Genomic DNA, 26,046 nt, shown 5'->3' on the forward strand with positions numbered 1-26,046 from the left:
GAAGTGCAAACAAATGGCGAAATGTGCAGTGGACACCTACGAAGCTATCTGCTCATGGATCGTGATGATGATGATGATTCATTCCATGTGTAAATTCATCTTAGTCTCTGTTTCAAAGTACATCTTTGTCTTCGTCTGTCTCTATCCATCCGCCCCAGGTAAACCCCTGGAGGGTGACCAGGAGGGCCGTGTGAGGGTTCTGTCTGGAGGGCGGCTCCTCCAGATCGGCAGCGCCAGGCCGTCGGACGCCGCCTCCTACACGTGCGTGGCCTCCAACGTGGCCGGCACCAGCATGAGGGACTTCTCTCTCCAGGTGTACGGTGAGCCCTGAGCGATTCGCGCGACCTTTCGTATCCCCAGCGCTGGTACAAGACCATACTACCACGCACCACCGTATTTTGGCAGAGTTGACAAAAGGAAAACTCTTGACCGGCGATCCGCTACTAGACAACTGTGAAAAAAGAGCTTCATAGCTCGTCTGATTCCTCCAGGATTCTGATTAAGATAAAAGATTCAGATTTTTTTTGTATTGTTGCCTGAAGCGCACGAGCTGCCACCTCGCCACCCCTCGCGATCACACGCGTGCGCCCCCCTCTCCGTCCCCGCACGCTGCCCCGCAGTGCGCCCGAGCATTCAGCAGAGCGGCGGGCGTCCCACGGAGGTGACGGTGTCGCGCGGGGGCGACGTGACCCTCGAGTGCCGCGTCGAGGGCCTGCCCCGTCCGGCCGTCAGCTGGCTCAAGGACGGCCGCCCCATCCCGGCCGCTGCCCGCAGGGGCGGCGCGGGAACGGGGGCGGCGGCCGCGGCGATGGCCAAGGAGGCGGCCGGGGGCCCCTTCGTTCTCAACGACGGCCGCACCCTGCAGATCCATGGCGCCCAGGTGGGCGACACGGGGCGCTACACCTGCATCGCCGTCAATGTGGCCGGACAGGCCGACCGCAAGTTCGACCTCAACGTGCACGGTGAGGCCGTGAGGAGGGGGACCACGTGGGGGCGTGGGGGCGGCAGATCGTGCAGAGGTGGCAGGGATTGTGCGCCGGGTGTGACGAACAAAGCTTGCGGAGCTGCAAGGTGGTCAGCAGTTGGGCAGTAGAATTGGTAAAGGCCGCTGACCTCCCTGTATGGATTTAAAATATATATGTATTATTTATTTTTGTCTTCCTCTGTGTGGACGTTTTAATTTAATCACCGATTAATATTGATTATAATGCACATGTCGGATTTAAGGTGTTTCATTCACGCAGATTATATTGCAATTGAGGCTAATGGAGGGAACTGAATTGAGACAATAAGATTAGAAGCGATATAAAAAACAGCAAAAATGTGACGTAAGAGAATCCATTCTTGAATGCATCGCAATAATTTATCAAACTGCCAGGGCAAGGGCTGGGGCCTGAGGGGTGAGGGGTGGACCATTACATCCCTAACAAGTGAATTATTCATCAATCAAACACACCTAACTGTGGTGGCTCACACCGTCAATCCACCAACATCTTTGGCTCTTGCCACTGGAGTATTGCCATGGTGGCTGGGTTGGGGGATTGGGTGTGGGGGAATAGGTTTAGTTGGCCCCTGACCTGTGACAGGGTCATGCACTGCCATTCCCCTGGAGCTCAACTCCCATTCCATCACACGAACTCCGGTCTCAATCACGCAAACTCCGGTCATCCTCGCAGCAGCTTTTGACTAACCATTGAACAAAGACGGTCACCGCATCGCATGCTTTCAGATGCGCTTCTGCGGCCGTCTGGAACGCTCTTCCTTCCGATATTAAAAAACCACTGGAGCTATGCATTTTTAAATCATCTAGATTGACAAACGTATTTCTTTAGAACTGATTTTTGTTTTGATTTAAAGCTTTCGTGACTGCAGTAATTCATATTCTTAGCTCTTTCGGTAAAGTCACGTTGAAGGGAAACAATAAAATAATAAAATATATATATATAAAATAAAAATTCTCACGACGTTTCGACCATAACACAAACGGTCGTCATCAGGTGTGTCGTTCTCAACGACGGCCAAACGTCATGAGAATTTTTATTGTTTTATATATATTTTATTATTTTATCGTTTCCCTTCAACGTGACTTTACCGAAAGAGCTAAGAATACTGATTTTTGTGTTTAATTTGTTGTCTTTCCCCCTCACCTTCAATTAACACGGTTGGCTACGTACGGTGCAAAAGAAGTTCAACGTACATACATGGTGGCTGAGTTTTGGGGAGTGGGTGTAGTGAGGATGGGTTGAGGTCGCCCCAGACTTTTGACAGTTCATGCGCTGCCATTCCTCTCAATTCCCATTAACAGTGCACAACACGGAAAACATTATCTCACCGGTTCGTTTAGTTGTTTTAACTATAACTATGTTTATCTTACTAGGTAAGGCCCACTGAGCTATATAGCTCTTTTTCAGAATCGTGCCTGGCCACATTTGATAGCTCAATGAAAGTGGCTTATCATGTGGAGTTTTTTTTTGCTGCCAAATACTCCACACGCACATTTCGAAATGCAGAGGGAAAAACCAGAGGACCCGGAGAAAAATCCACGTGACCACGGAGAGAACGTGCAAACTCCAAATATACAGATGTCAGGGTCAGGATTGATCTCCTGTATACCAGGTGAAGCAGTTAACATCTCGCCACCGTGGCACCCTTGAATTTCAGTGCCACCATCGATCGGGGACGGCGAGGCGGAGAACGTGAGTGTGGTGCTGGGGAGCCCCGTGGCCATGACGTGCGAGGTGTCGGGCATCCCACCTCCGTCCATCTCCTGGCTCTTCAACCGCAAGCCCATTCCCCCGGGCAGCGACATCAGGGTGCTCTCCGGTACCAAGCGAAACACTCAACCGGGGAGCGCCCCGCCCGCTCAGTTTAACTGCCATTCGTCACTGGAAACGTTAACCCTTTCCTGTTTCGATGACGTACGTGTAGAATAACTTCATCAGTTCTGAGGCTCCCACATAATAACAAAATATGAGTTGGGACCCTATACCAGGATTTTAAATGACAACTTTTCGATTAAGAGTCACGCGCACTGTGTCGCCAGTGCCCACCCGGCCTAATCTGCTGCACTTTGCAGACATTAATACGTGGCAATTTTAGAAACGGTCGGAGATCAGAAACCCGGTGAAGTCTTTATCCTGGTTATTTATATGGACATAAGACTCATTTGTATTTTACGTGTATGAGTCTAAGCGTGCAATTTTCATTCGCAGTTACTGAAATACTTTAACCGCCCGTCACGCCTTGCGCAAAGAGTAGCTGAACCCGGCGTGACCCTTTGCCCCTTTGACCCTCGTCCCCCGTACTCCCTGACCGCTCCGCAGGCGGACGCATGCTGCGGGTGATGCACGCACACGCTGGGCTGGCCGGGCGGTACACCTGCATCGCGAGCAACAGCGCAGGGGAGGCCAGCAAAGACTTCGTGCTGGACGTGCTGCGTTAGTGCCTCCACCAAACACGTTGAGACGATCCGTGGTCCCGTGCAAAACCGATCGCGGGAAAAACTCAAGACGTTCGTCAAGAACGCTGCGTGGCCTTCACGGGATACATTTATAATTGGCGATGTTTTTGCCTATGGCTCATCTTCCAAGCACGTGTTTTTTAATGTTGTTGTTTAAATGTGCAAATTGCCTGTAGAGTTGCCTGTTGCATATTTTTCACTTTTGAAGTCACGCAGCGTTATCGACAAATGTAATGAGTTTTTGTTTGTTATTTGTGCTTGTGCAGCACCACAGTAAGTTACGTGCAGCAGAGGTCACCAGAAGGGGATCTCAGAGGTAGTTTTGCAAACGATTCACTCCCAGAAGGATATCACCTTCTGTGACCCACAGAAGGTGATATCGCAGAAAAGCTTCCGAGCGGGCTTCAAACGGCTCTCCCATGTGCCCTGCTTATAGAGGTAGGGTTGTTTGTCAGTTAATTTGAATTTTTTTTTCTATTTCACAGATTGAAATGTGGGAATATTAAGTAAAACAAAGAATAATTTGAGGCTTGTTGTCCTGTCATGTATGACTGGGCTAAAACCACCAACTCACTGCATTTGAAAACAATGATTAATCACCGGTGGCTACCTGTATTATAACCCATGTACTCAGTAGTGCCGTGTCACCGCACTAACCCAGGAGCCACTCAGCCGCCTGCAAATTCCACATTACTATGGCGGTGGCCAGTCTCTTAAAACCTGAAACGACCAGAATTAAAGTGTGACTAAATTAAGATGCATAATTTGGAAGAACAACGTTTGATTAGAGATGGTGAGAAAAAAACAACTGCCATGAAAATAACATTACATAGCAATTGCTGCAATTGCTTTTTTCTACCATCAAATTCAAAAATGGATAATATTGCGTGCTCAATGAAAAGTAATACAGACGAGGCCAACGAGTGATCGATAATTTGCACTCTTTGGGTTTAATGTGTCTCTTTAAATACCCCCCCGCCCCCTCTCTTTAGTTCCACCAACCATCAAAGACAACGAAGTGGTGGAGGACGTGAAAGTCAAGAAAGGTCACAAGGCCACACTGACCTGCGAGGTAGAAGGTGAGCAGCCTCGGAATTTTACGCAGCCTATTATCGTAAATTGTATTCACAACCATTTATCCCCAATTGCGCTCCACGCAACAAACGGGATGTACTGTCGAGTTTGGAAGCTCTCTGCAATTGCGGGGATTTTGGGCCCCTTTTAGCAGCAGCCTCGTAACCGCTGGTTCCCCAAAGTCGGCGCCCGTGGGCCACTGGCGCTCCGCCAGGCCGTGGGAAGTGACGCGCGGAACCGTTTCACAAAACACCCGTGTCTCTTTGTGTGCACGAAGCAGTTGGGTAGCGCTTAGCGCACCGCGCCGCGAGCCCGGTGAGCTGGGTTCGATTCTCGCTCACGGCCAAGATCGGTGACAAATACCTGAACTTTTTCTGGGCCGCCTCTAGGTCGACTCAGCCTGAATGAGTATCTGGTGCGGTGTGTAAACATCGCCACTGGGGAGACAAAGGCGGCCGGGCGTGGCGCTGGCCACCCTTCCTCTCGTGTGGCGTGCGGGCCTTCATGGGTGCTCTCTAACAGCACTCGGCCCATCGGTCTGTTGAAGGCTACAAGGCGGGGGGGATCTTTTTTCTTTTGCCCGTGCAGGTAACCCAACACCAACCGTGCGTTGGCTTAAGGATGGGCAGCCCCTGCTGGAGGGAGACGCGGAGGAGGACGGCGAGGGTGAGGAGAAGGAGGGACGACGCACGATCGTCTCCAGAGGCCGCTTCCTGCAGATCACGGATGCGCGCGTGGGCGACACCGGCCGCTACACGTGCGTGGCCTCCAACGAGGCTGGGGCCCGGACCAAGAACTACAACCTCAACGTGCTGGGTACTAGCTCTGTGGTGTGACACCCACTCGCTGGGCGACACGTTCACACTCGGCTCGTCATACCGCCAGGGTGGATGCAGCGAGAGGCGCTTTGTAATCAAAGTGTCTGCTCGCTCGCCGTGCGAGCGTGGGGGCGGGCTGCGTCTCTTACGAGCCAGAGATTTCCACGTTATTCTTGGTGGGGGGCCAGTCTCTCCACCTGACAACCGCTGTTGACAACCCAATAAAGTGGCTTTTTTTTATATGAACCCGAAAGGGTTGATGGTCAGAGTTGCACCCTGTCCGGATTTTGAACGCGCACATTTCTGACTGGCAGTGGAGAATGTTGCTGACGTACGGTTACGAAAGATGTTCAACATATATACATACATTGCCACCTAGATTGTAATCATGTAATTATGTATGAGTAACTTGGCATCATATCCATCCACAAATGCATTTTTTTCTTTACCAACGTAGGCCTCAGTGAGTCTCAATAACCATTTTTTAAGAGGGGTCCTTATTGAAGATAATTGGTCGATATATTTGTGTCCTTCATATTTCTGCATGTGGGAGGAAACGTTGCTCAGAATAAATCTGGCGTGCCTCTGCATTTGAGGAAATTACATTAAACATCACATGTAAATCAATGCCTCTTACAGACACCTCATTGAGATCCAGGCAAATAATTTTCAAACGAGTCCACATTTACTTTTTTTTATGTAAAATTTCACAATTAGTACAAAGTTATTGAAAAATAATTACGGGGGTTTTGCTGTCGATATTTTGGCTGACTGGCTGTCTTCAGGTGAAATTGAGTTCGTAAATAATCATGCTGACATTTAACTTTGTTCCAGAGGTTCCCTGCATTGAGATACTTGCCCAATTCCATTCGTGATTGTTTAAACGTAAGAGAGTTATATATATATTGGATACAATGAGGATGTTTGGATTAGTGCTGGTATACACCAAGATTGCTCGCAGAGTGTGGAAATGATGTCAGTCTCGCTGAAGTTCAATGAGTCTTCAATTTTTCAAATTATCCAAGAGATTAGTGATGGGCTACGTGACCCACTGTAGTAGAAAGGGAGTCTACAGAGAATGAAGAATTATTAAATCATTCAGGAGGTTGGTGTCAGGATGCATGGCTCAATGATATGTAAGGAGCCTTTAGAATGCAAAGCAAATTGTAAGCAACATTAATCCTTTATTAGGAAGCCACTGGAACTATGCACTTTTAAATCTAGATTGCAAAGTAATTGCTTTAAAACTGCTTTTTGTGTTTAGTTTGTTGTCCTTCCCCCGCACCTCTGATTATCACGGTTGGTTACATACTGTGCGAAAGAAGTTCAACAGACATAGATACTACATGAATGCATGCAGAAGGTAGTTAACAATCGGCTAATTGTGACCATTTTATTCAACCTGAACAGAGAAAAAGAGTAAATAAGCCGAGTGTATAATCAGTGGGCAATGTTGCTGCGCAGTGGGTGTTTTCCGCATTTGCAATTTGTCTTTCTCACGGGCCTATCCGCCTCTTATCGCCTCCATAACCTGACTCGTGCCCCATCTCCCTCCCGCGCCCTTCCCGCCTCGCTCGGCCAAGTGACGCCGACGATCCCGGGAGCCGGGCCCGATGCGGGGCCTCAGGACGTCACGGTGATCCTCAACAGCCCCACGACCCTGGTGTGCGAGGCTCAGGCCTACCCGGCGCCCACGCTCACCTGGCTGAAGGACGGCTTGCCCGTGCAGGCCAACAGCAACGTGCGCATCCTACCCGGTGAGACGGCAGCTCGCGGCTGCGTGCACGTGCGTGTGTGCATGCGAATGCATGAATGTTGAACTTCCCTCGCACCGCCGTACGTAGCCAACCTCGCTTAACAGAGGTGCGCGTGTGTGGCAGCAGCAGCACGACCTAGGTGCCCACAAGCAGCATCATGATGAGCGTGTCTGTCCATCAGCCGCACTGTCGGCACGTGTTTACATTTGCACATGTTGACAGCATTAGTTCCACCACCGATTAAGTGCATAAACAGTTTAAAACAATTGGAAGCAACTGGGAGGAGTATGCTATGAAAAATTATCGAGTAAATATAGATTTAGTACCACCAGAAACATTATCGTCACCATCACAAACAGAACCACCATCAGCACAATGACCATAATCACCAGTATGACCATGATAGCCAGCGCCACCATTCTCCACCATCACCTCGGCATTCCATTCGTGAACTGGCGAGATGGCACGAGAGTTATAGACAAGACGTGGAACTGTAGCGAGATGGGAGTAGATGGCTACAAATGGGACGATGTATTGGGTTACTAGGGAGGAGGGTTCAATTGGTCCGTGCCTAAGGCACATAGAGCCTAGGTACAAACCCCACTCCTCTTGCCACCCCCTGCAATATGCATATTTATCATCCCAGCTGGATGCAGCAATGCTGTGTCTATATCAGACAATTTATCTCCTTCATGTATCTTTCTGTCCACGTAAAGATTAAAGCTATTCTTTGCAAAACCCACCGGCCCCACGGCCTTCTGGGAGTGAATCATTTCAGCGGTATTTAATTAAATAAAAGCAAACTCTGGACCGGTTTCGACACGCAGGCTCTCATCAGCACATTCGGGGCTGTTTTCAATTTGGTTGCTTATATTCCCCACGACGACGACGCCGACGATCGTTTTGAGCGACGTCGATACGAGGCTCCGCGTAACGCCGCTGCCCGCTGCATCTCCGCAGGGGGGCGGACGCTGCAGATTCTGAATGCCGGCGCGGAGGACGCGGGCCGCTACACCTGTGTTGCCACCAACGAAGCCGGGGAGACTCTGAAGAACTACGAGGTCAAGGTCTACAGTGAGTGAGGCTGGGCGGCGGGGGGGGGGGGTGCCAGCGCGGCGCAGCGGGACAGTCAGTAATTATGACTCTAGATAGGATTAGTGACTATGTAGGATCAGTTACTCTCGATAAGATTAGTGACTTCTCTAGATAAGACTCGTAACTGTAGATAGGATTAGTGACTATGTAGGATCAGTTACTCTCGATAATATTAGTGACTTGTCTAGATAAGACTCGTAACTCTAGATAAGATTAGTGACTATGTAGGATCCATTACTCTCAATAAGATTAGTGACTTCTCTAGATAAGACTCGTAACTCTAGATAGGATTAGTGACTATGTAGGATCAGTTACTCTCGATAAGATTAGTGACTTCTCTAGATAAGACTCGTAACTCTTGATAGGATCAGTGACTATGTAGGATCAGTTACTCTCGATAAGATTAGTGACTTCTCTAGATAGGACTCGTAACTCTAGATAGGATTAGTGACTATGTAGGATCAGTTATTCTCGATAAGATTAGTGACTTCTCTGGATAAGACTCATAACTCTAGATAGGATTAGTGACTATGTAGGATCAGTTACTCTCGATAAGATTAGTGCCTTCTCTAGACAAGACTCGTAACTCTAGATAGGATTAGTGACTATGTAGGATCAGTTACTCTCGATAAGATTAGTGACTTCTCTAGATAAGACTTGTAACTCTAGATAAGATCAGTGACTGTGTAGGATCAGTTACTCTCGAAAAGATTAGTGACTTCTCTAGATAAGACTCGTTACTCTAGATAGGATTAGTGACTATGTAGGATCAGTTACTCTCAATTAAATTATTAGTGACTTCTCTAGATAAGACTCGTAACGCTAGATAGGATTAGTGACTATGTAGGATCAAGTAATAGGTTTTACCCTTTTAACTGGCACAAAAATTGACACCTTTATTCAAGGCATCATGTTTGCAATAACCACAGCACAAGCAGTCAAAATGCAAACAAAAGAGACAACTCTGATCATAAAATGCACTGTCCTTGAATTTGATTGGTCCACACCCGAGACGGCTTTTCTTAGAGCCTAGTCTCCACTGGTGTTGGATCAGAAGACGCCAAAAGGCGTACAACTCAAAAACAGCACACTATCAGAGTATTGAGGGCTCGGGGTGAGCATTTACATTATGAGACCTCCTTTGCCAGTAACAAGATATAGTAATAGGTTTTACCCTTTTAACTGGCACAAAAACTGACACCTTTATTCAAGGCATCATGTTTGCAATAACCACAGCACAAGCAGTCAAAATGCAAATAAAAGAGACAACTCTGATCATAATATGCACTGTCCTTGAATTTGATTGGTCGACACCCGAGACGGCTTTTCTTAGCGCCTAGTCTCCACTGGTGTTGGACCAGAAGACGCCAAAAGGCGTACAACTCAAAAACAGCGCACTATCAGAGTATTGAGGGCTCGGGGTGAGCATTTACATTATGAGACCTCCTTTGCCAGTAACAAGATATAGTAATAGGTTTTACCCTTTAAGGGTAAAACCTATTACTATATCTCATAATGTAAATGATAGTGCGCTGTTTTTTGAGTTGTACGCCTTTTGGCGTCTTCTGGTCCAACACCAGTGGAGACTAGGCTCTAAGAAAAGCCGTCTCGGGTGTGGACCAATCAAATTCAAGGACAGTGCATATTATGATCAGAGTTGTCTCTTTTGTTTGCATTTTGACTGCTTGTGCTGTGGTTATTGCAAACATGATGCCTTGAATAAAGGTGTCAGTTTTTGTGCCAGTATAAAGGGTAAAACCTATTACTATATCTTGTCACTGGCAAAGGAGGTCTCATAATATGTAGGATCAGTTACTCTCGATAAGATTAGTGACTTCTCTAGATAAGACTCGTAACTCTAGATAGGATTAGTGACTATGTAGGATCAGTTACTCTCGATAAGATTAGTGACTTCTCTAGATAAGACTCATAACTCTAGATAGGATTAGTGACTCTAGATTAGACTAGTGACTCTAGATAAAATAATTCACTGGATACATCTATCTTAGACTAGATAAGACTGGTGACTCTAGATTAGACTATAAACTAGATTAGACTAGTGACTAGATAAGATTAGTGATTATAGATAAAACTGGTGACTCTAGATTAGACTAGTGACTCTAGATTTCGACTAGTGACTCTAGATTTAGACCAATGACTAGATAAGACTGGTGACTCTAAATTAGTCTAGTGACTAGATTTAGACTAGTGACTAGATAAGACTCGTGACTCTAAATTAGTCTAATGACTCTATATTTAGACTAGTGACTAGATAAGACTGGTGACTCTAAATTAGACTAGTGACTCTATATTTACACTAGTGACTAGATTAGACTAGTGACTCTAAATTAGAATAGTGACTCTAGATTTAGACTAGTGACTAGATAAGACTGGTGACTCTAAATTAGACTAGTGACTCTATATTTAGACTAGTGACTAGATTAGACTAGTAACTATATTTAGACTAGTGACTAGATAAGACTCGTGACTCCAAATTAGACTAGTGACTCTAGATTTAGACTAGTGCCTTGATAAGACTAGTGACTCTAAATTAGACTAGTGACTCTAGATTTAGACTAGTGACTAGATAAGACTGGTGACTATAAATTAGACTAGTGACTCTAGATTTAGACTAGTGACTAGATAAGACTGGTGACTCTAAATTAGACTAGTTACTCTATATTTAGACTAGTGACTAGATTAGACTAGTAAGTATATTTAGACTAGTGACTAGATAAGACTCGTGACTCTAAATTAGACTAGTGACTAGATTTAGACTAGTGCCTTGATAAGACTAGTGACTCTAAATTAGACTAGTGACTCTAGATTTAGACTAGTGACTAGATAAGACTGGTGACTCTAAATTAGACTAGTGACTCTAGATTTAGACTAGTGACTAGATAAGACTGGTGACTCTAAATTAGAATAGTGACTCTAGATTTAGACTAGTGACTAGATAAGACTGGTGACTCTAAATTAGAATAGTGACTCTAGATTTAGACTAGTGACTAGATAAGACTGGTGACTCTAAATTAGACTTGTGACTCTAGATTTAGACTAGTGACTCTAGATTTAGACTAGTGACTCTATATTTAGACTAGTGACTCTAGTTTAAGATTAGTGAACTCCAGTGGTCCACGCAGCAGCAGCTTTTGGTTAACAATCGAACAAAGATGGCCACTGCATCGTGCGTTTTCAGATGCACTTCTGTGGCCGTCTGGAACGCTCTCCCTTCCGATATTAGGAAGCCACTGGAGATATGCCCTTTCAAATAATCTAGATTGACAAACTCTTCTTTAGAACTGCTTTTTATGTTTAGCTTATTGTCCTTCCCCCGCACCTCCAATGAGCACGGTTTTGTACGTACGGTACGAAAGACATTCAACATACGTACGTACATCTCATCGAGGATTGCCCCCATGTTTTCCAGTCCCGCCCTCCATCAATAAAGATGACAACCCAGGGGTGGGTCTCAGCCCCAAGGAGATCAAGCTCAAGGTGAACAACTCCCTGACGCTGGAGTGCGAGGCGACGGCGGTGCCGGTGGCCGTGCTGCGCTGGTACAAGGACGGCCAGGTGAGCGAGCGAGAGAGAGGGAGCGGCGAGGTGAGCGAGAGAGGGAGTGGCCAGGTGAGCGAGAGAGGGAGTGGCCAGGTAAGTGAGAGAGAGAGGGAGCGGACAGGTGAGCGAGAGAGGGAGGGAGGGAGTGGCCAGGTGAGCGAGAGAGAGGGAGGGAGTGGCCAGGTGAGCAAGAGAGAGAGGGAGGGAGTGGCCAGGTGAATGAGAGAGAGAGGGAGGGAGGGAGTGGCCAGGTAAGTGAGAGAGAGAGGGAGTGGCCAGGTAAGTGAGAGAGGGAGGGAGCAGACAGGTGAACGAGAGAGAGGGAGTGGCCAGGTGAGCGAGAGAGAGAGAGGGAGGGAGTGGCCAGGTGAGCGAGCCAGAGAGCGAGCAGCCACGTGAGAGAGCGGTGCCTGCCATGGCTGCGTTCGTGTGGCAGGGTCAATTCGGTTGTCTGGAGGTCAGCCAGCCTGCACGGGGCTTAATGATCCGATTCCTGGTATAGCTGCCTGGTACATTTTTGCTGGGTGGAGCAGTGGCGCAGTGGTTAGTGCACCGCGCTATGAACACCTGGCGACCTGAGTTGAGTTCCTCATCATGGCACCATGGCAACCTGTGGGTTATATTTGAACCAGATCTAGACACCTTTCCTTGATCACTCTGCAACAGACAAGATGGTGAATAATATCATTCAATCCTAAGGACCAATACAGTTTGGTGAGGCCTTCATTTCAGCAGTGGATTAACAAAGAACTGTAACATCATCATAATTTATGTGCACTTTATTACTGATTAACACTTTCCGCCGGACATTGTAGATCACGTGGCATGTGGAGTGTACGCCATCATGTGCAGTTATCAAAGCCTATTATACAAACTTTATCATATTTACTGCAACTCAATTATGAATACTTGCAACTCACAGTGACAATTAAAAACAAATATTTCCATAAAGTTCATCGTATCTCGAGACCCTGCGTGAACCAATAGGACATGGCCATGCTGGGCACAGGAGGCATTTTAAATTTATTATTTTATATTATTCGTTAATAAATTAGTCCAACATTTCGAGCAGGACTCTCCTGACAAAGAGACTTGAGACAAAAGTCGAATAATGCCACGTTTGGCGAGATGTTAACTACATCACCTAGTATGCAGGAGGTCATGGGTTCGAACCCAACCCTGAAGCTTGATGCATATATGTAGCTTGCACGTTCTCCCCCTGATCGCGTGGATTTTTCCTCGGGTCCGCTGGTTTTTCCCTCCACATTTAGAAACACGTGTTTTTCCAGTAGTTGGGTGCTATACATTTCATATGTTAAGCCACCTCGTTGAGCTATCATTTGTGGCCAGGTCACTTCTGAAAAAGAGCTACGTAGCTCAGTGGGCCTTACCCGGTAAAATAAAAAGTTTAGTCTAGTTGAGTAACGCGGTGCAGCCCTGCAAGTTGGTTTTTCCCTCCACATTTAGAAACACGTGTTTTTCCGGTAGTTGGGTGCTATACATTTCCATATGTTAAGCCACTTCGTTGAGCTATCATTTGTGGCCAGGTCGCTTCTGAAAAAGAGCTACGTAGCTCAGTGGGCCTTACCCGGTAAAATAAAAAGTTTAGTTTAGTTGAGTAACGCGGTGCAGCCCTGCAAGTTGCCTGCTCACGCCATTGCTTGCAACCGGGCCTGTGTCTTCGAAGAGATTGGAGTACCTACACTTTACCCCACCACGCACGGCCTGCTGATCATCAACTAACTGTGGCTCAACCCGCTTACACTGCTCGGTGGACAGAGGTGGCTGCGCGAGGGGGATTACAAAAGTTGGCCCGTTGTTTCAAATCAAACCAAGCGACCTCCGGACTGCCAGTTCAGTGCGCTCACCGTTACACCGCTGTTATCATTATTGTTGTTATTATTATTTATTGCACAAATGAAGATCAATCACACTTATAACAGCATTGCGTTCAATGCGAGAATGCGTTGCAATGTTTGACGAAAGAACGAGCGGGCGGGCAGACGTTGACAGGCGTTCCCCCTCAATGCTGTCCGTGCAGCAAATCAGCAGCGGCGAGCACCTGGAGATCATGGCCAGCGGTCGCATCCTCAAGATAAAGAACGCTCAGGTGTCGGACACGGGCCGCTACACCTGCGTGGCCACCAACCTGGCGGGCGAGGACGAGAAGGAGTTTGACGTCAACATCCAGGGTGAGCGGGGACGCGGTGTCGCACGGAGCGAAGGTGCAAGTTTCAAGGCCCCTAATCAGGGCTGCCCCGCCCACACCTGCCCGAGATTCCGCACGTGTAACGGTAGCGTGAGGCGCGGCCCTGCAATTGCTCGCCCGTGCCACTGCTGGCGGAAGGGCCTCTGCAAGAGGGAGGGAGCTCGAGAGAACCCCTCTCTGGAGCGTATTTGGCCTACTTTTCCACGCTGGCCCGATGTCTTAGAAGAGGTGGGATTACCCATACTTTACCGCCCCACACGTGAGCTGCCGGTCGACGAACTGTGGTGAACGCATCTACACTGCCGGGTGGACGGAGGCAGCAGGATTTAATAAATGTGCACTGTTGTTACGACTTCCGTGCTGGAAACCCCGCTCGACGTATATCTGCACGTACGTACGTTGAACTTCTTTCCCATCGGGCATAATCGGAGGTGCGGGGGAAGGACAAACACACGGTAATATTCCTAAAAAAGAATGCAGCAGCCGGTGCGCGCTTTGATTCCGTTTATGTTGACGTTTTTCTCCCGCCGTGCATTCGTTGGCCGCGTGTCGGCAGTGCCTCCCGCGTTCCAGAAACCGGCGGGGTCCGGCCGTGGCGGAACGGACGCGGGGAGGCCCGACGGGAAGGACGTGGTCATCAACAACCCCATCTCCCTGTACTGCGAGACCAACGCGGTGCCGCCACCCATGCTCACGTGGTACAAGGACGGCCGCCCCCTCTCCTCCAGCGACAGGGTCCTCATCCTGCCAGGTGCCCGGCCCGGCTCTCGCGGCATTTGCGGTCGTTCAAAGTGGTCGGCGGCATTGGGCAGAGCGGCAGGAAAATCCATCCGTCGTTGTGCTGTGCTTCTAACCGCTCCCTCGGATGATGCTGCCCAACTTAATCGACCTGCGCCGACCGGCGCGTGCCAGGTGCGGTCGACCAGGGGCAGGCGTAGGGAGGAGACGCCCATCTAGCAGAGCATTGGATTGTCAAAGAGGGCTGTACCGTGTACAAGGGGATATCACGGCATGGCCCGATGTTGTTATGATCGCTGTCTCTTCTCGCTTGCTTGCGAGCGGTCGAGGTCGCTTGAGGCAAGTGTGCAAGAGAACCCACACTCGCATGTGCTCGCAGGCTACGTTTTTGCCCAATCCTGGCCAGCTGACTGAAAAGACTTCATAAACTGACTTGACTCGTGCCGAATGCAGGCACGCTCGTCTGCATTTGTCTGTATCAAGTTTTAATCTGTAAATGGCACCTTTGATGCCATGGTAATGTCACAGTCATCCTATGCAATGCTGTCAGGTACACGTGTACAAAGTTGGCTGTGATGTGATTAGGAAATACACTGGCATTCCAATGAAATTGAGTTTAATTCCTGGCGATGCACATCAGTGACACGGGCACTATCTGAACCTGTCATGGATATACCCTAGGTCAACTGGGCCTTAAACGAGTAGCCAGTGTATTGTGTGAACATCATCACTGGGGCAGCCAGGTGTGTTTGTGGCCACACCACTCACTCGAGCACAGTGTGGGCCTTGATAGATGCTTGCTCACTGACTCAATGGCGGAGCCAGGATTTTCAGGTAAAGGGGGGCAACCCCTCCAGCAATGAAAAATTATAGGAGTTGTTAGTAAGTCAGGACTTGTCCCTTGCTTTTTATTCAACACGTGTGCGGCGATGGCGCAGCCATCGATCGAGGGTCAAATTCGAACCGCGTTGTGTGATCGGCATCGCGCTCGCTGAAGGTGAATGCCTTCAGGGAAGTCGTGGACTGTATATGCAACCGCGCACAATTATGTGAGTCACTTTTAACTGATTTGCCGTTACTTATTGCCAATTATGGACTCAGACTATTGTCCTATCATCTCATGGAGTCCCTGGCACGTAATAATATGTTACACCGTGGCAGTGGGGGTCGCAAAATGCCGATTTATTACTAATAAACCGCAATGATCCGATCAAAATTAGGGATTTCGATCCGATCAAAATTAGGGATTTCGATGGGATCATTGGGGGGGCATGTGCCACCCCCCCCCCCCCCCCCCCCACTGACTCTCTGTCTAAACACACTGACTCTCTGTCTAAACACACTGACTCTCTGTCTAAACACACTGACTCTCTGTCTAAACACACTGACTCTCTGTCTAAACACGCTGACTCTCTGTTCCCCGTCGCCCACCAGGAGGCCGCGTTCTGCAGATCCCACGGGCGCAGGTGGAGGACGCCGGCCGCTACACGTGCGTCGCCGTCAACGACGCGGGCGAGGACTCCCTCAGCTACGACGTGCGCGTGCTCGGTACGGATGCGCACGTGCTTAGTACAGACGCACGCGTGCTCGGTGTGAACAGTGCTCATAGAGGGTGCTCGGTACGGAAGCGCGCATGCCCAGAATGGGCACGTGCACTCGGTACGGACGAGGTCGAGCACGCAGCCGTACCAAGCATGTGCCCAAGGCAAGACATCGTCGCCATGCTCGGGTCGATGATGTCGTCCCCGCTGATGTCGTTGCACCGATGCGTTGACGACGCCAGGATGACGTCGTCGCTTTCGTCGCTCCCATGTTTGACCGAAGACGCCTTTTGTGAACTACCTTCTCAGCTCTCATTTGAGCCAATTGCCAGAAGGGATCACGGTTTGCTTAAATGGAACACTGCCTATTCATTTAAATGCAACTTTGTTGCGTTTTTTTATTTTATTTGCCGTGGCCGTTGCCTTTAGTTACCGTTGCGGGATCGTGCCACACTTTTGAGTATCGTACCCCGGTCGTCGGAAGCAGCGCCGCCACTGCCATCCCGGGGCCTCGTGTTCACAGTCGCGCCTCGTAAGCCCCCCTTGGTTAGCGTGCGTTTGGGGGGGGGCGGGGGGGGGCACTATAATATAGCAGCTAATCGGTGCGGATCACTGCCAAAGTACATTGCAGCCTGCAGCCTTCGGCTGTCACCTCAATCCTCTTAATTTTCACCAAAAGCATTCAATTTAAGATGAGGAAAGCAGTGGAAGATGCAGCCTTATGGTCAGGCGTAGTTGGGTGAGGTGAAGCATAACGGAGAAACCTCAACAAGCGAGCCGGTGGTCCCACATGGTGGGTGAGCGTTCTCAGTGTAAGAGACCACAGTGGAGGCGGTGACGCTTTGAGGAGTGTTGTGGGAAGAGGCGAGTGAGGACGTGAAGGTGTGGTGTGTGTGTGTGTGTGTTGGGGAGGTCGGGCGACTCGTGGGGTGGTGGTAATCGATGAGTTGCATGGTCGAGTGACGGTACGTCTGGTGGGGCACGTAGGAGGGGATGTGTCAGTGGGGAAATGTGTGTGGGGGGTGCGACGACGCCAAGCACAATCGTCTTCATTTTTATCATTCGCAACGCGCTTCTCTCTGCTCGGGCGACCGCTAACGTCACGCTCCGCCGCGACTCTCTCTCCCCGACCTCCCCCCTCCGCCAGTGCCGCCGAGCGTGCGGGGCGGCGCCGGGGAGGCGCCCGAGGAGGTGGCGGTGACGGTGAATGCCACCGCCCGGCTAGATTGCGCCGTCGACGGGAGCCCGGCGCCCTCCGTCTCGTGGCTCAAGGACGGGCGGCCGGTCTCCGCGGACGGCAGACACTCCTTGCTGTTCGGCGGCAAGACTCTTCAGGTGGGAAACGTCCGGGAGCCGGAGGACGAGCGAGAGAGAGAGAGAGAGAGGCGCAGCGCGCCCCGAATTCGCGTCAGCCTCGTTTGTTCCGGTGACGGTGGCTTTGACGGGCTGCCTGTGATGCGGCGGCTGGGAGGTGGGGGTTGGCGGATCGCGCGGGCGTTTTTAGCCATCGTGTGTTTGACGCCTGCCTTGCGGGGGGTGGGGGATAAGTTGCCAGCAGGAGGCGGTACAGCAACGAGGTTTTTGACTTGTCTGTGAAGTTTGAGCCGGGCAGTGGTGGCTGTGATGCGTGTGGCCTGTAAATCCAGCGCTGTGGATGCAGCGAGGGGGGGTTGGTGGATCGCCGCACACAAATGTTGTGAAGCGCCCTTCCCGTGGGCGTCGAGGTGCCCTATACACTCGCTCGCCAGGAGAAGGCAGGGCGGCAAGTGGACTAATCGCCATCTGTTTCCATCTGTACGGGGATAGAGCGTTTTCTCCTTGCACGCCCGGGTCTTTCTCCGCGTGCTCCGGTTTACTCGTACTTGTATGAAACTCACTGATGGGCTGAAGACGTCTTAAAATGAAAATCCAATCGCAGGGCCCTCCTGACAAAGAGTTATACGATTCAGCGTGGCTCTCCTGGATAAAAACGTGAATAATTGAGTGTTCTTCACTGTTTTCAGAATATTTATTTAGACTGGAGGAATCCGATGAGCTACGCAGCTCTTTTTGCATGGATGTCTTGTGGTTTTGAGCGGCTTTTCTCTGACAACTCCAGTGTGCTAATACTCAAGACTAAACTTTCCAAACAGGACCCCATAGCAATAGTTTTGAGACACGATGCGAGCTTTCTAGGTTGATATATTTTGTTCCTTTTATATTACAGATCCTGTGATCTAACTGAGAGCACACGTGAGATGTAATTAATGGCAACTGAAGTCGGGATCGTAAGGACATGTGTTCATATATTGGTCAGGTCCTCATCTCAGCCCATCATCCACAATGGGTTCGCTAAAATAAGTACCATTTTGCACAAAGTCAATGGTAATTGTCCTGTGGAGAGATTGCTTCCCGTCATGGGAATGTGGAATTTTCATAGTTGGCTCAGGACGACCAACAGAGGTGGACACTGCCCCTGTCCTCATGTCTCGAGAGACATTTACTTTTGGCACTGAAACGGATTATGTGATTGCACTTCATTGAGTTTCCTGGGCCAATGGGACAGTGCTTCGTGTGCATCTGGGTTATAAACTGAGGCACAGGCCGTAGCTAGAGTGAGCGGTGCGTGATATTTAATGTTTAAAAAGTCTTGGGCCCCTTGTTCATCAACCTGCACTGACCAGCATGGTGAAGTATGGTTAAAAAAAATGTACACACATAATTTAAGTGATAGGGATGCCTTCGCCCACCAGCAGATTGACGAAGGGCTGTAATTTCAATGATAAAAAAAACAATTCCATTATGGTGTTGTTTTTCCAATAGATTGAGCGTGCACAGGTGATGGACACGGGACGTTACACGTGCGTCGCTGAGAATTCCGCCGGTCGGGCGGAGAAGCTGTTTAACCTCAACGTCCACGGTGAGTTTTGCACTTGAACATGGGTCACCTGGCTTCTGAAGACACACCTATTCATCGTTCGTACCTTCGCCTCCAACCATAATGTCTCCTGCATAGCCGTAATAATATTTCATGTATAACGATAATCAATATGAATGCCCTTCAACCCAGAAAAACCTCACCGGCGGTTCCTGTCCTGGGATGTTTTGCCAATTCCATTAATCAGTGTTCGGCTTTATGTCGGAGGAAATATGAGTAGCCAGCTATACATACAAGGGGGTAACACTCAAAGCTCTGCGCAAACCGATTCAGTTCACCATGGTTGAGAGTTCAGATCCCGGTTGGGGTCGACTCGGCCCTACTTCTCTCTAAGGTTCGAAAACGGCAACACCAAATTGTGGGAAGTCAATAGTAGACACACAATCGATTGACCTGAATGTTGGAATCTCCACCACTGGCTTAGGACTGTCATAAGCAAGGACATAAACAGCACACCGGGAACCTCTTCCGGATAACCGGTACCCTGCCCGAGCAATATGAGCGCAGGAAGTCACATATTGTTCTATGTTGAACTTCTTTTGCTCCGTACGTAGCTAACCGTGCTGATCGGAGGTGTGAGAGAAGGACAACAAACTAAACGCAAAAAGCAGTTCTAAAGAAATTAGATTTCAATCGAGATTATTTAAAAGTGCATAGCTCCAGTGACTTCCTAATATCGGAAGAAAGAGCGTTCCAGACGGCCGCAGAAGCGCATCTGAAAGCGCACGATGCGGTGACCGTCTTTGTTCAATGGAAAAGCAGCCACAGCGAGGATGACCGGAGTTCAGGTGATGATGCGTTATGCTTCTTGACGAGATCAGCAAGGCATCGTGATTCCTTTGTGACAAGCACTTCATGGCGTTATCAGTGCGACCTTATGAAGTCATCACTTCCCAACAGCAGCGACACGTCGCCAGTCAACCTAAGTGGTGTTTCCCACCCCGCAGTGCCACCGGCGATCGTGGGAACGAACCCGGAAAGCCTCCACGTGGTGGTGGACAACCCCATATCGCTCATGTGCGAGGCCACGGGATTTCCCCCGCCCACGCTCGGCTGGGTCAAGGACGGGAGGCCCCTGCAGCCAAGCAAGAGCCTCTTCATTCTTCCCGGTGAGGCCGCACGCAAGTTACCTCTCTTGTGCATTCATCCCAGGTCTCGCTTGTAGAAGGATCGCGTCGTTGTTGTTGTTTGTTGTTTACGGAATCTCACTTTGTGTCCGCAACTGATACGTAAACTGCCGGTCTGCCTGCCTGCTTTACAGATGTGTGTGTGTGTGCGTGTGTGCCGTGGTTACCAAGCTGCGCTATGAACCCAGCGACCCGGTTTCGATTCCTGCTCATGGCGAACACCAGTGACGATTATTTGAACCGGTCTGCCCTAGGTCGACTTACCCTCAAATTAGTACCTGGTGCGGTGTGTAAACATCGCCACCGGGATAGACAAAGGTGGCCGGGCGTGGTGCTGGCCACCCACCCCCTCGTCTGTCCTGCCGACCTTCATAGGTGCTCGCTTGCCCCAACAGTCTATTAAGGCGACATGGGGGGTCTTTGTATTTGTGCCTTCTCGCATTGCTAGAGTTGTATGCATGTATGTATGTTGAACTTTTTTCACACCGTACGTAGCGAACCGTGCTAATGGGAGGTGCAGGGGAAGGACAACAAACGAAAAACGAATTTACCATTGTGAACCTAACTAGCGTCGGTAGTGCAGACGTGTAAGTGGTGACCAGGTTGACATTGTGGACTGATTATTCCATCGACTGTAATCAAGTGCGAAGAGAGAGGTGGGATTGAGTTTCGGAGATCGGCAGCACGCGATGTCAAAGACGAAGTGGGGGCAAAGCTTTGCGCAGCAGAGTCAGCGAGCGGACATTGCCCATGACGAGGTGGAGTAGCACAGGCAGTTGAACGGACAGGACAGGTGGAAACAATGTGGTAGACTTCAGAAGAGCATCGATCTCGGTCGGAGAAGCGCTAGGCGAAGAGGAATCCAACAACCATGAGATGGACGAGGCTAGCGCTCACACTAGGAGACCATGGATGCTGCAGCTCTCCATTGAATTCTATCTTAACCCTGTCCCATTCTGATGACATACGCGTTTTTGTCATCGGAACGGAACCGGAAGATAAACTAAAATAAAATAGCTTTAGCGGTATTGAGGCTCCCACAAAGGCATGCGGGAGGGCTTGTGGCACATTTTGCCACCAGCTATTATAGAGTGCGGTCGTGTCACTAAGGTTCTCTGCGTTGAGTAAAATGTCGTGAAAATCAACAGCGCTATGCCTCTCTAAATAAAATTAACGCCGAACTCCTCGCGTGTTCCAAGATTCAGCGGTGAACAAGACCCACCCACCCTGCCACTTACAGCCGTCTAACGGAATGGGAAAGGGGATGAAGTCCAAGCGTGGACTTTGATGCCGCGCACCGGATGCAGAAGCAACGCTTGCGTTGTTGGGCAGAAGATCGCTCCGCAAAGCGTCCGCCTAATTCTCGCAACCCCCTCGGATCGATGTCTGCCTGCAGGCGGTCGCATCTTGCAGATCCAGAGGGCGAAGCTGTCCGACGGCGGACGCTACACCTGTGTGGCCATCAATGCCGCGGGCCAGGCCAAGAAGCACGTGGTGCTCACTGTGTATGGTGAGTGTCGCACGCGCCGCCCCGTCGCCCGCTCGCGTTCACTCCGCTCGGCCTCGTCCACTCGCCGAGACTTGGGCGTGGAAGCGCCCGCCGACCCGGTTCGGCACGTGACTACGACGCACGGTTCCCGTGTCTTCTCGGTCTTGGGTCTTTCGGTCAAGGGTGTTACCATCGACAAAATTCCTGATGTGCGTACGCTTCATTGTGAGTTCATCCGCTGTGATCGCATCGACATTATTCCCATTTTGGGCATTGCGTTGTGTGAAAGTGAATTGCTATTTTCATTCATATTTGATGTGGTTTCTCCGTGTTCGAATGAGCGTGGCTGCTGTCGTGTCTTTTGGTGGTCTGGAGCAGATGGACATTGGAGGTGACTATAAAATGGACCAGTCTATCCATATAAAGGCCAAAGTTGACATCCCATTAAGCGGTGTTCATTTTATTGAATCGTAATAAAAACAATAGCAAAAGGATGCGCACCGAGCCAGCGCTATTGTGCTCCTAAGTTTGAATTGAGTAAGCCTGGGTTTGGATCCAACTACACTTATGGTCGCTCTGCGATCCATTGCCGACCCCAGTCGATCATCTCCACTCGCACCCGGCTTAAGATATCCACCCTTGTCACCCCCTCCCCACTCTTGCCCCCCCCCCACTCCCCCCACCAGTACCCCCCACAATCCGCGACGGGGGCGGTGAGGCCCCCCTCGTGGTCAGCGTGCGAGCGGGAGGCTCCGTGTCGCTCGAGTGCGAGTCCAACGCCGTGCCGCCCCCCGTGGTCACGTGGTACAAGAACGGCCGCCCCCTGGCGGAGTCGGAGAAGGCCGTGCTGCGCGGGGATGGAGGACACGTGCTGACGCTCGTGGATGCGGAGGTGCACCCCGAGACGTGGGGGGGGGGGGGGGGGGGGAGAGGCGTGTGCGTCATTGTTTACGACGTCGTTGTTGTTGATGTTTGTTCGAATCTGTATTCACTACGCGTGTTAATGTGCAAAGCTGCTTTGGGAGGGAAGCAATGTCGACGAATGCGAAGGCTGCTGCTGCTTAGCTGGCCGTCCTTGCGCGTCTGCGCAGGCAGCCACAGGTCGCTGGCTGAGAGAGCGCACGCCGTACCTACGTATGAGCTCCTTTCACACCGTACTTAGCCAACCGTGGCAATTGAAGGTGCGGGGAAAATGCTGAAACGTGCTTTTGCCGGCGGCGATGCTGTCGTCTCAGGTGGCCGATGCCGGGCAGTACGTGTGCAAGGCCACCAACGTGGCCGGGCAGGTGGACAAGGTCTTCCACCTCACCGTTCACGGTACTGTCCACTGCCGCCAACCGCACGCCACTGAATAGAAATTCAAAACAAAAAGGCAACTCGCTGATCCGCCAGTGCAATCCTCTCCGTCATCATCAGCCATGATCGATCCACTGCTAAATGAAGGCCTTCCAAAGCCGCCGCAACCTCGCAGTGCACCGGTCCATCCGGCACCTGCACGTGAACTGATTTCATCGCTCCACCTTCTTGGTGGACGTGCTCTTGAGATGCCTTCTACACCTTGGCCGCCACTTTCAGTTTCAGCACAACGAGTGTTGTTTTAAACATTATTATTAAAAACTCTCCAGTCGTGTACGACTGTCGTCATCCAGAACAGAGACCGCACAACGTATAACGACACAATGCCCGTTCCACAAATACGAAGGAGGCATCACAGTGATGACGATACACTCCGCTGCTCCTGACGCGGATATGTCTAGTTGGACCACCTGAATGGTGAAATCGTAGTTGTTGCTCCGCATCTACGTCAGCCATACGAAACGAGAATATTAAAAAAGTGGCTTTTCATCTAAAGCGCCGTGGCACCTCAGAGCGGCTGCTCTGCTCTCTCCGCGCGCGTTCCCGAATGCGAAGTGTTGCACTGTTCCGCGAGAGATCCGGAAGGACACCTTTTGTCGCGTGGCACGCCGCTGACGGCACGGTCCGCATCTTGAGCGCTAAGCGCGGTCTGTATGTCAAACGGATCCGCGACCCCGGAATCGTTGCCAACGGCATCGACTCGCATGGGGGGGCGGCGCCGGCGCCTCTTGAACGTGCGGCACCGCGCCGGTTCCGCGTCTGCAGTGCCGCCGAGCATCGAGGGCCCGCCGGAGGAGGACGCGAGCGAGATCATCGGCAACCCCGTGACGCTGGCGTGCGACGCCCTGGGCATCCCGCCGCCGGCCATCACGTGGCTGCACAACGGCCGTGCTTTAGGTGAGGGCCGCGGGACGCCACCTCACTGGGAATGTTGCACATTGTGAATCCCCTTTCCCCCTCCGAGACGTCTGCAAGTTGCAAGGGTGGGCGTCCCGTTCGCCGCTGAATCTCTAAACGCACAAGCGGTTTGCGTTAGTTTTATTCAGAGAGGCGTAGCGCCATTGTTTTCAAAGACATTGTACTCGCCGCGGAGAACCGTAGCGACACGACCGCACTCTACGATTGCTGGCGCCAAACTGTGCCATGCGCCCTCTTGCATGGTCTTGTGGGAGCCTCGGAATTGGAAGAAAAACTGATGACGTACACATACGTCATCGGAAAGGGTTAAAGTTTATTTCGATTTCTTACACGGGTGATGGGTCTCGTTTAGCCAGTTGCCCGGCTATTTTACAAGGGAGATCCATGGTGTGTGAGTACAGCATCAATGTGTTTGTAGAATGTATGCCTGTCTGTGTGCGGGGAGCGCCAGTGCAGCGGTTAGCGTGCTGCACTACGAACCCGGCGATCTGAGTTTGATTCCAGACTCACGGCCAACATCAGTGACAAATATCTCAACCGGTTCTGGGCATCCCCTAGGTCGACTCAGCCTCAAATGAGTACCTGGTGTGGTGTGTGAACATCGCCGCTGGGGAAACAAAGGCGGCCGTGCATGTTCCTGGCCACCCCCCCTTCGTATACAGTGCCGGCCTTCATAGGTGCTCGTTAACATCACTTGCCCCGACAGTCTGCTAAGGATATACAGTGAGGGAAAAAGTATTTGATCCCCTGCTCTTTTGTACGTTTGCCCACTGACAAAGAAATGATCAGTCTATAATTTTAATGGTAGGTTCATTTGAACAGTGAGAGACAGAATAACAACAAAAAAATCCAGAAAAACGCATGTCAAAAATGTTATCAATTGATTTGCATTTTAATGAGGGAAATAAGTATTTGACCCCTCTGCAAAACATGACTTAGTACTTGGTGGCAAACCCCTTGTTGGCAATCACAGAGGTAAGACGTTTTTTGTAGTTGGCCACCAGGTTTGCACACATCTCAGGAGGGATTTTGTCCCACTCCTCTTTGCAGATATTCTCCAAGTCATTAAGGTTTCGAGGCTGACGTTTGGCAACTCGAACCTTCAGCTCCCTCCACAGATTTTCCATGGGATTAAGGTCTGGAGACTGGCTAGGCCACTCCAGGACCTTAATGTGCTTCTTCTTGAGCCACTCCTTTGTTGCCTTAGCTGTGTGTTTTGAGTCATTGTCATGCTGGAATACCCATCCACGACCCATTTTCAATGCCCTGGCTGAGGTAAGGAGGTTCTCACCCAAGATTTGATGGTACATGGCCCCGTCCATCGTCCCTTTGATTCGGTGAAGTTGTCCTGTCCCCTTAGCAGAAAAACACCCCCAAAGCATAATGTTTCCACCTCCATGTTTGACGGTGGGGATGGTGTTCTTGGGGTCATATGCAGCATTCCTCCTCCTCGAAACACGGCGAGTTGAGTTGATGCCAAAGAGCTTCATTTTGGTCTCATCTGACCACAACACTTTCACCCAGTTGTCCTCTGAATCATTCAGATGTTCATTGGCAAACTTCAGACGGGCATGTATATGTGCTTTCTTGAGCAGGGGGACCTTGCGGGCGCTGCAGGATTTTAGTCCTTCACGGCGTAGTGTGTTACCAATTGTTTTCTTGGAGACTATGGTCCCAGCTGCCTTGAGATCATTGACAAGATCCTCCCGTGTAGTTCTGGGCTGATTCCTCACCGTTCTCATGATCATTGCAACTCCACGAGGTGAGATCTTGCATGGAGCCCCAGGCCAAGGGAGATTGACAGTTATTTTATGTTTCTTCCATGTGCGAATAATAGCACCAACCGTTGTCACCTTCTCACCAAGCTGCTTGGCAATGGTCTTGTAGCCCATTCCAGCCTTGTGTAGGTCTACAATCTTGTCTCTGACATCCTTGGAGAGCTCTTTGGTCTTGGCCTTGGTGGGGAGTTTGGAATCTTTTTGATTG

General features: G+C 50.2%; 1 protein-coding gene across 3 annotated transcripts in view; it reads left to right on the forward strand.

Annotated features, from left to right (window-relative positions):
• The window catches only part of HMCN1 (hemicentin 1), a 279,869-nt gene that overhangs the window by 183,145 nt on the left and 70,678 nt on the right, over positions 1 to 26,046 (forward strand). For all 3 annotated transcript variants that reach the window (XM_076068718.1, XM_076068719.1, XM_032959068.2), the window contains 19 exons: positions 159 to 320; positions 621 to 962; positions 2,662 to 2,823; positions 3,324 to 3,437; positions 4,453 to 4,539; positions 5,123 to 5,350; positions 6,936 to 7,109; positions 8,070 to 8,183; positions 11,635 to 11,780; positions 13,807 to 13,957; positions 14,531 to 14,725; positions 16,147 to 16,260; positions 17,401 to 17,588; positions 19,056 to 19,152; positions 20,118 to 20,279; positions 21,694 to 21,807; positions 22,473 to 22,678; positions 23,022 to 23,103; positions 23,908 to 24,039. In XM_076068718.1, the coding sequence (XP_075924833.1) occupies positions 159 to 320; positions 621 to 962; positions 2,662 to 2,823; positions 3,324 to 3,437; positions 4,453 to 4,539; positions 5,123 to 5,350; positions 6,936 to 7,109; positions 8,070 to 8,183; positions 11,635 to 11,780; positions 13,807 to 13,957; positions 14,531 to 14,725; positions 16,147 to 16,260; positions 17,401 to 17,588; positions 19,056 to 19,152; positions 20,118 to 20,279; positions 21,694 to 21,807; positions 22,473 to 22,678; positions 23,022 to 23,103; positions 23,908 to 24,039 (2,970 nt within the window). The remainder of the gene's footprint in view (positions 1 to 158; positions 321 to 620; positions 963 to 2,661; positions 2,824 to 3,323; positions 3,438 to 4,452; positions 4,540 to 5,122; positions 5,351 to 6,935; positions 7,110 to 8,069; positions 8,184 to 11,634; positions 11,781 to 13,806; positions 13,958 to 14,530; positions 14,726 to 16,146; positions 16,261 to 17,400; positions 17,589 to 19,055; positions 19,153 to 20,117; positions 20,280 to 21,693; positions 21,808 to 22,472; positions 22,679 to 23,021; positions 23,104 to 23,907; positions 24,040 to 26,046) is intronic.

The sequence above is a fragment of the Petromyzon marinus genome, chromosome 22 (genome assembly GCF_048934315.1).
Source record: "Petromyzon marinus isolate PM22_M1 ecotype Great Lakes invasive population chromosome 22, UKy_Petmar_22M1.pri1.0, whole genome shotgun sequence".
Taxonomy (NCBI): domain Eukaryota; kingdom Metazoa; phylum Chordata; class Hyperoartia; order Petromyzontiformes; family Petromyzontidae; genus Petromyzon; species Petromyzon marinus.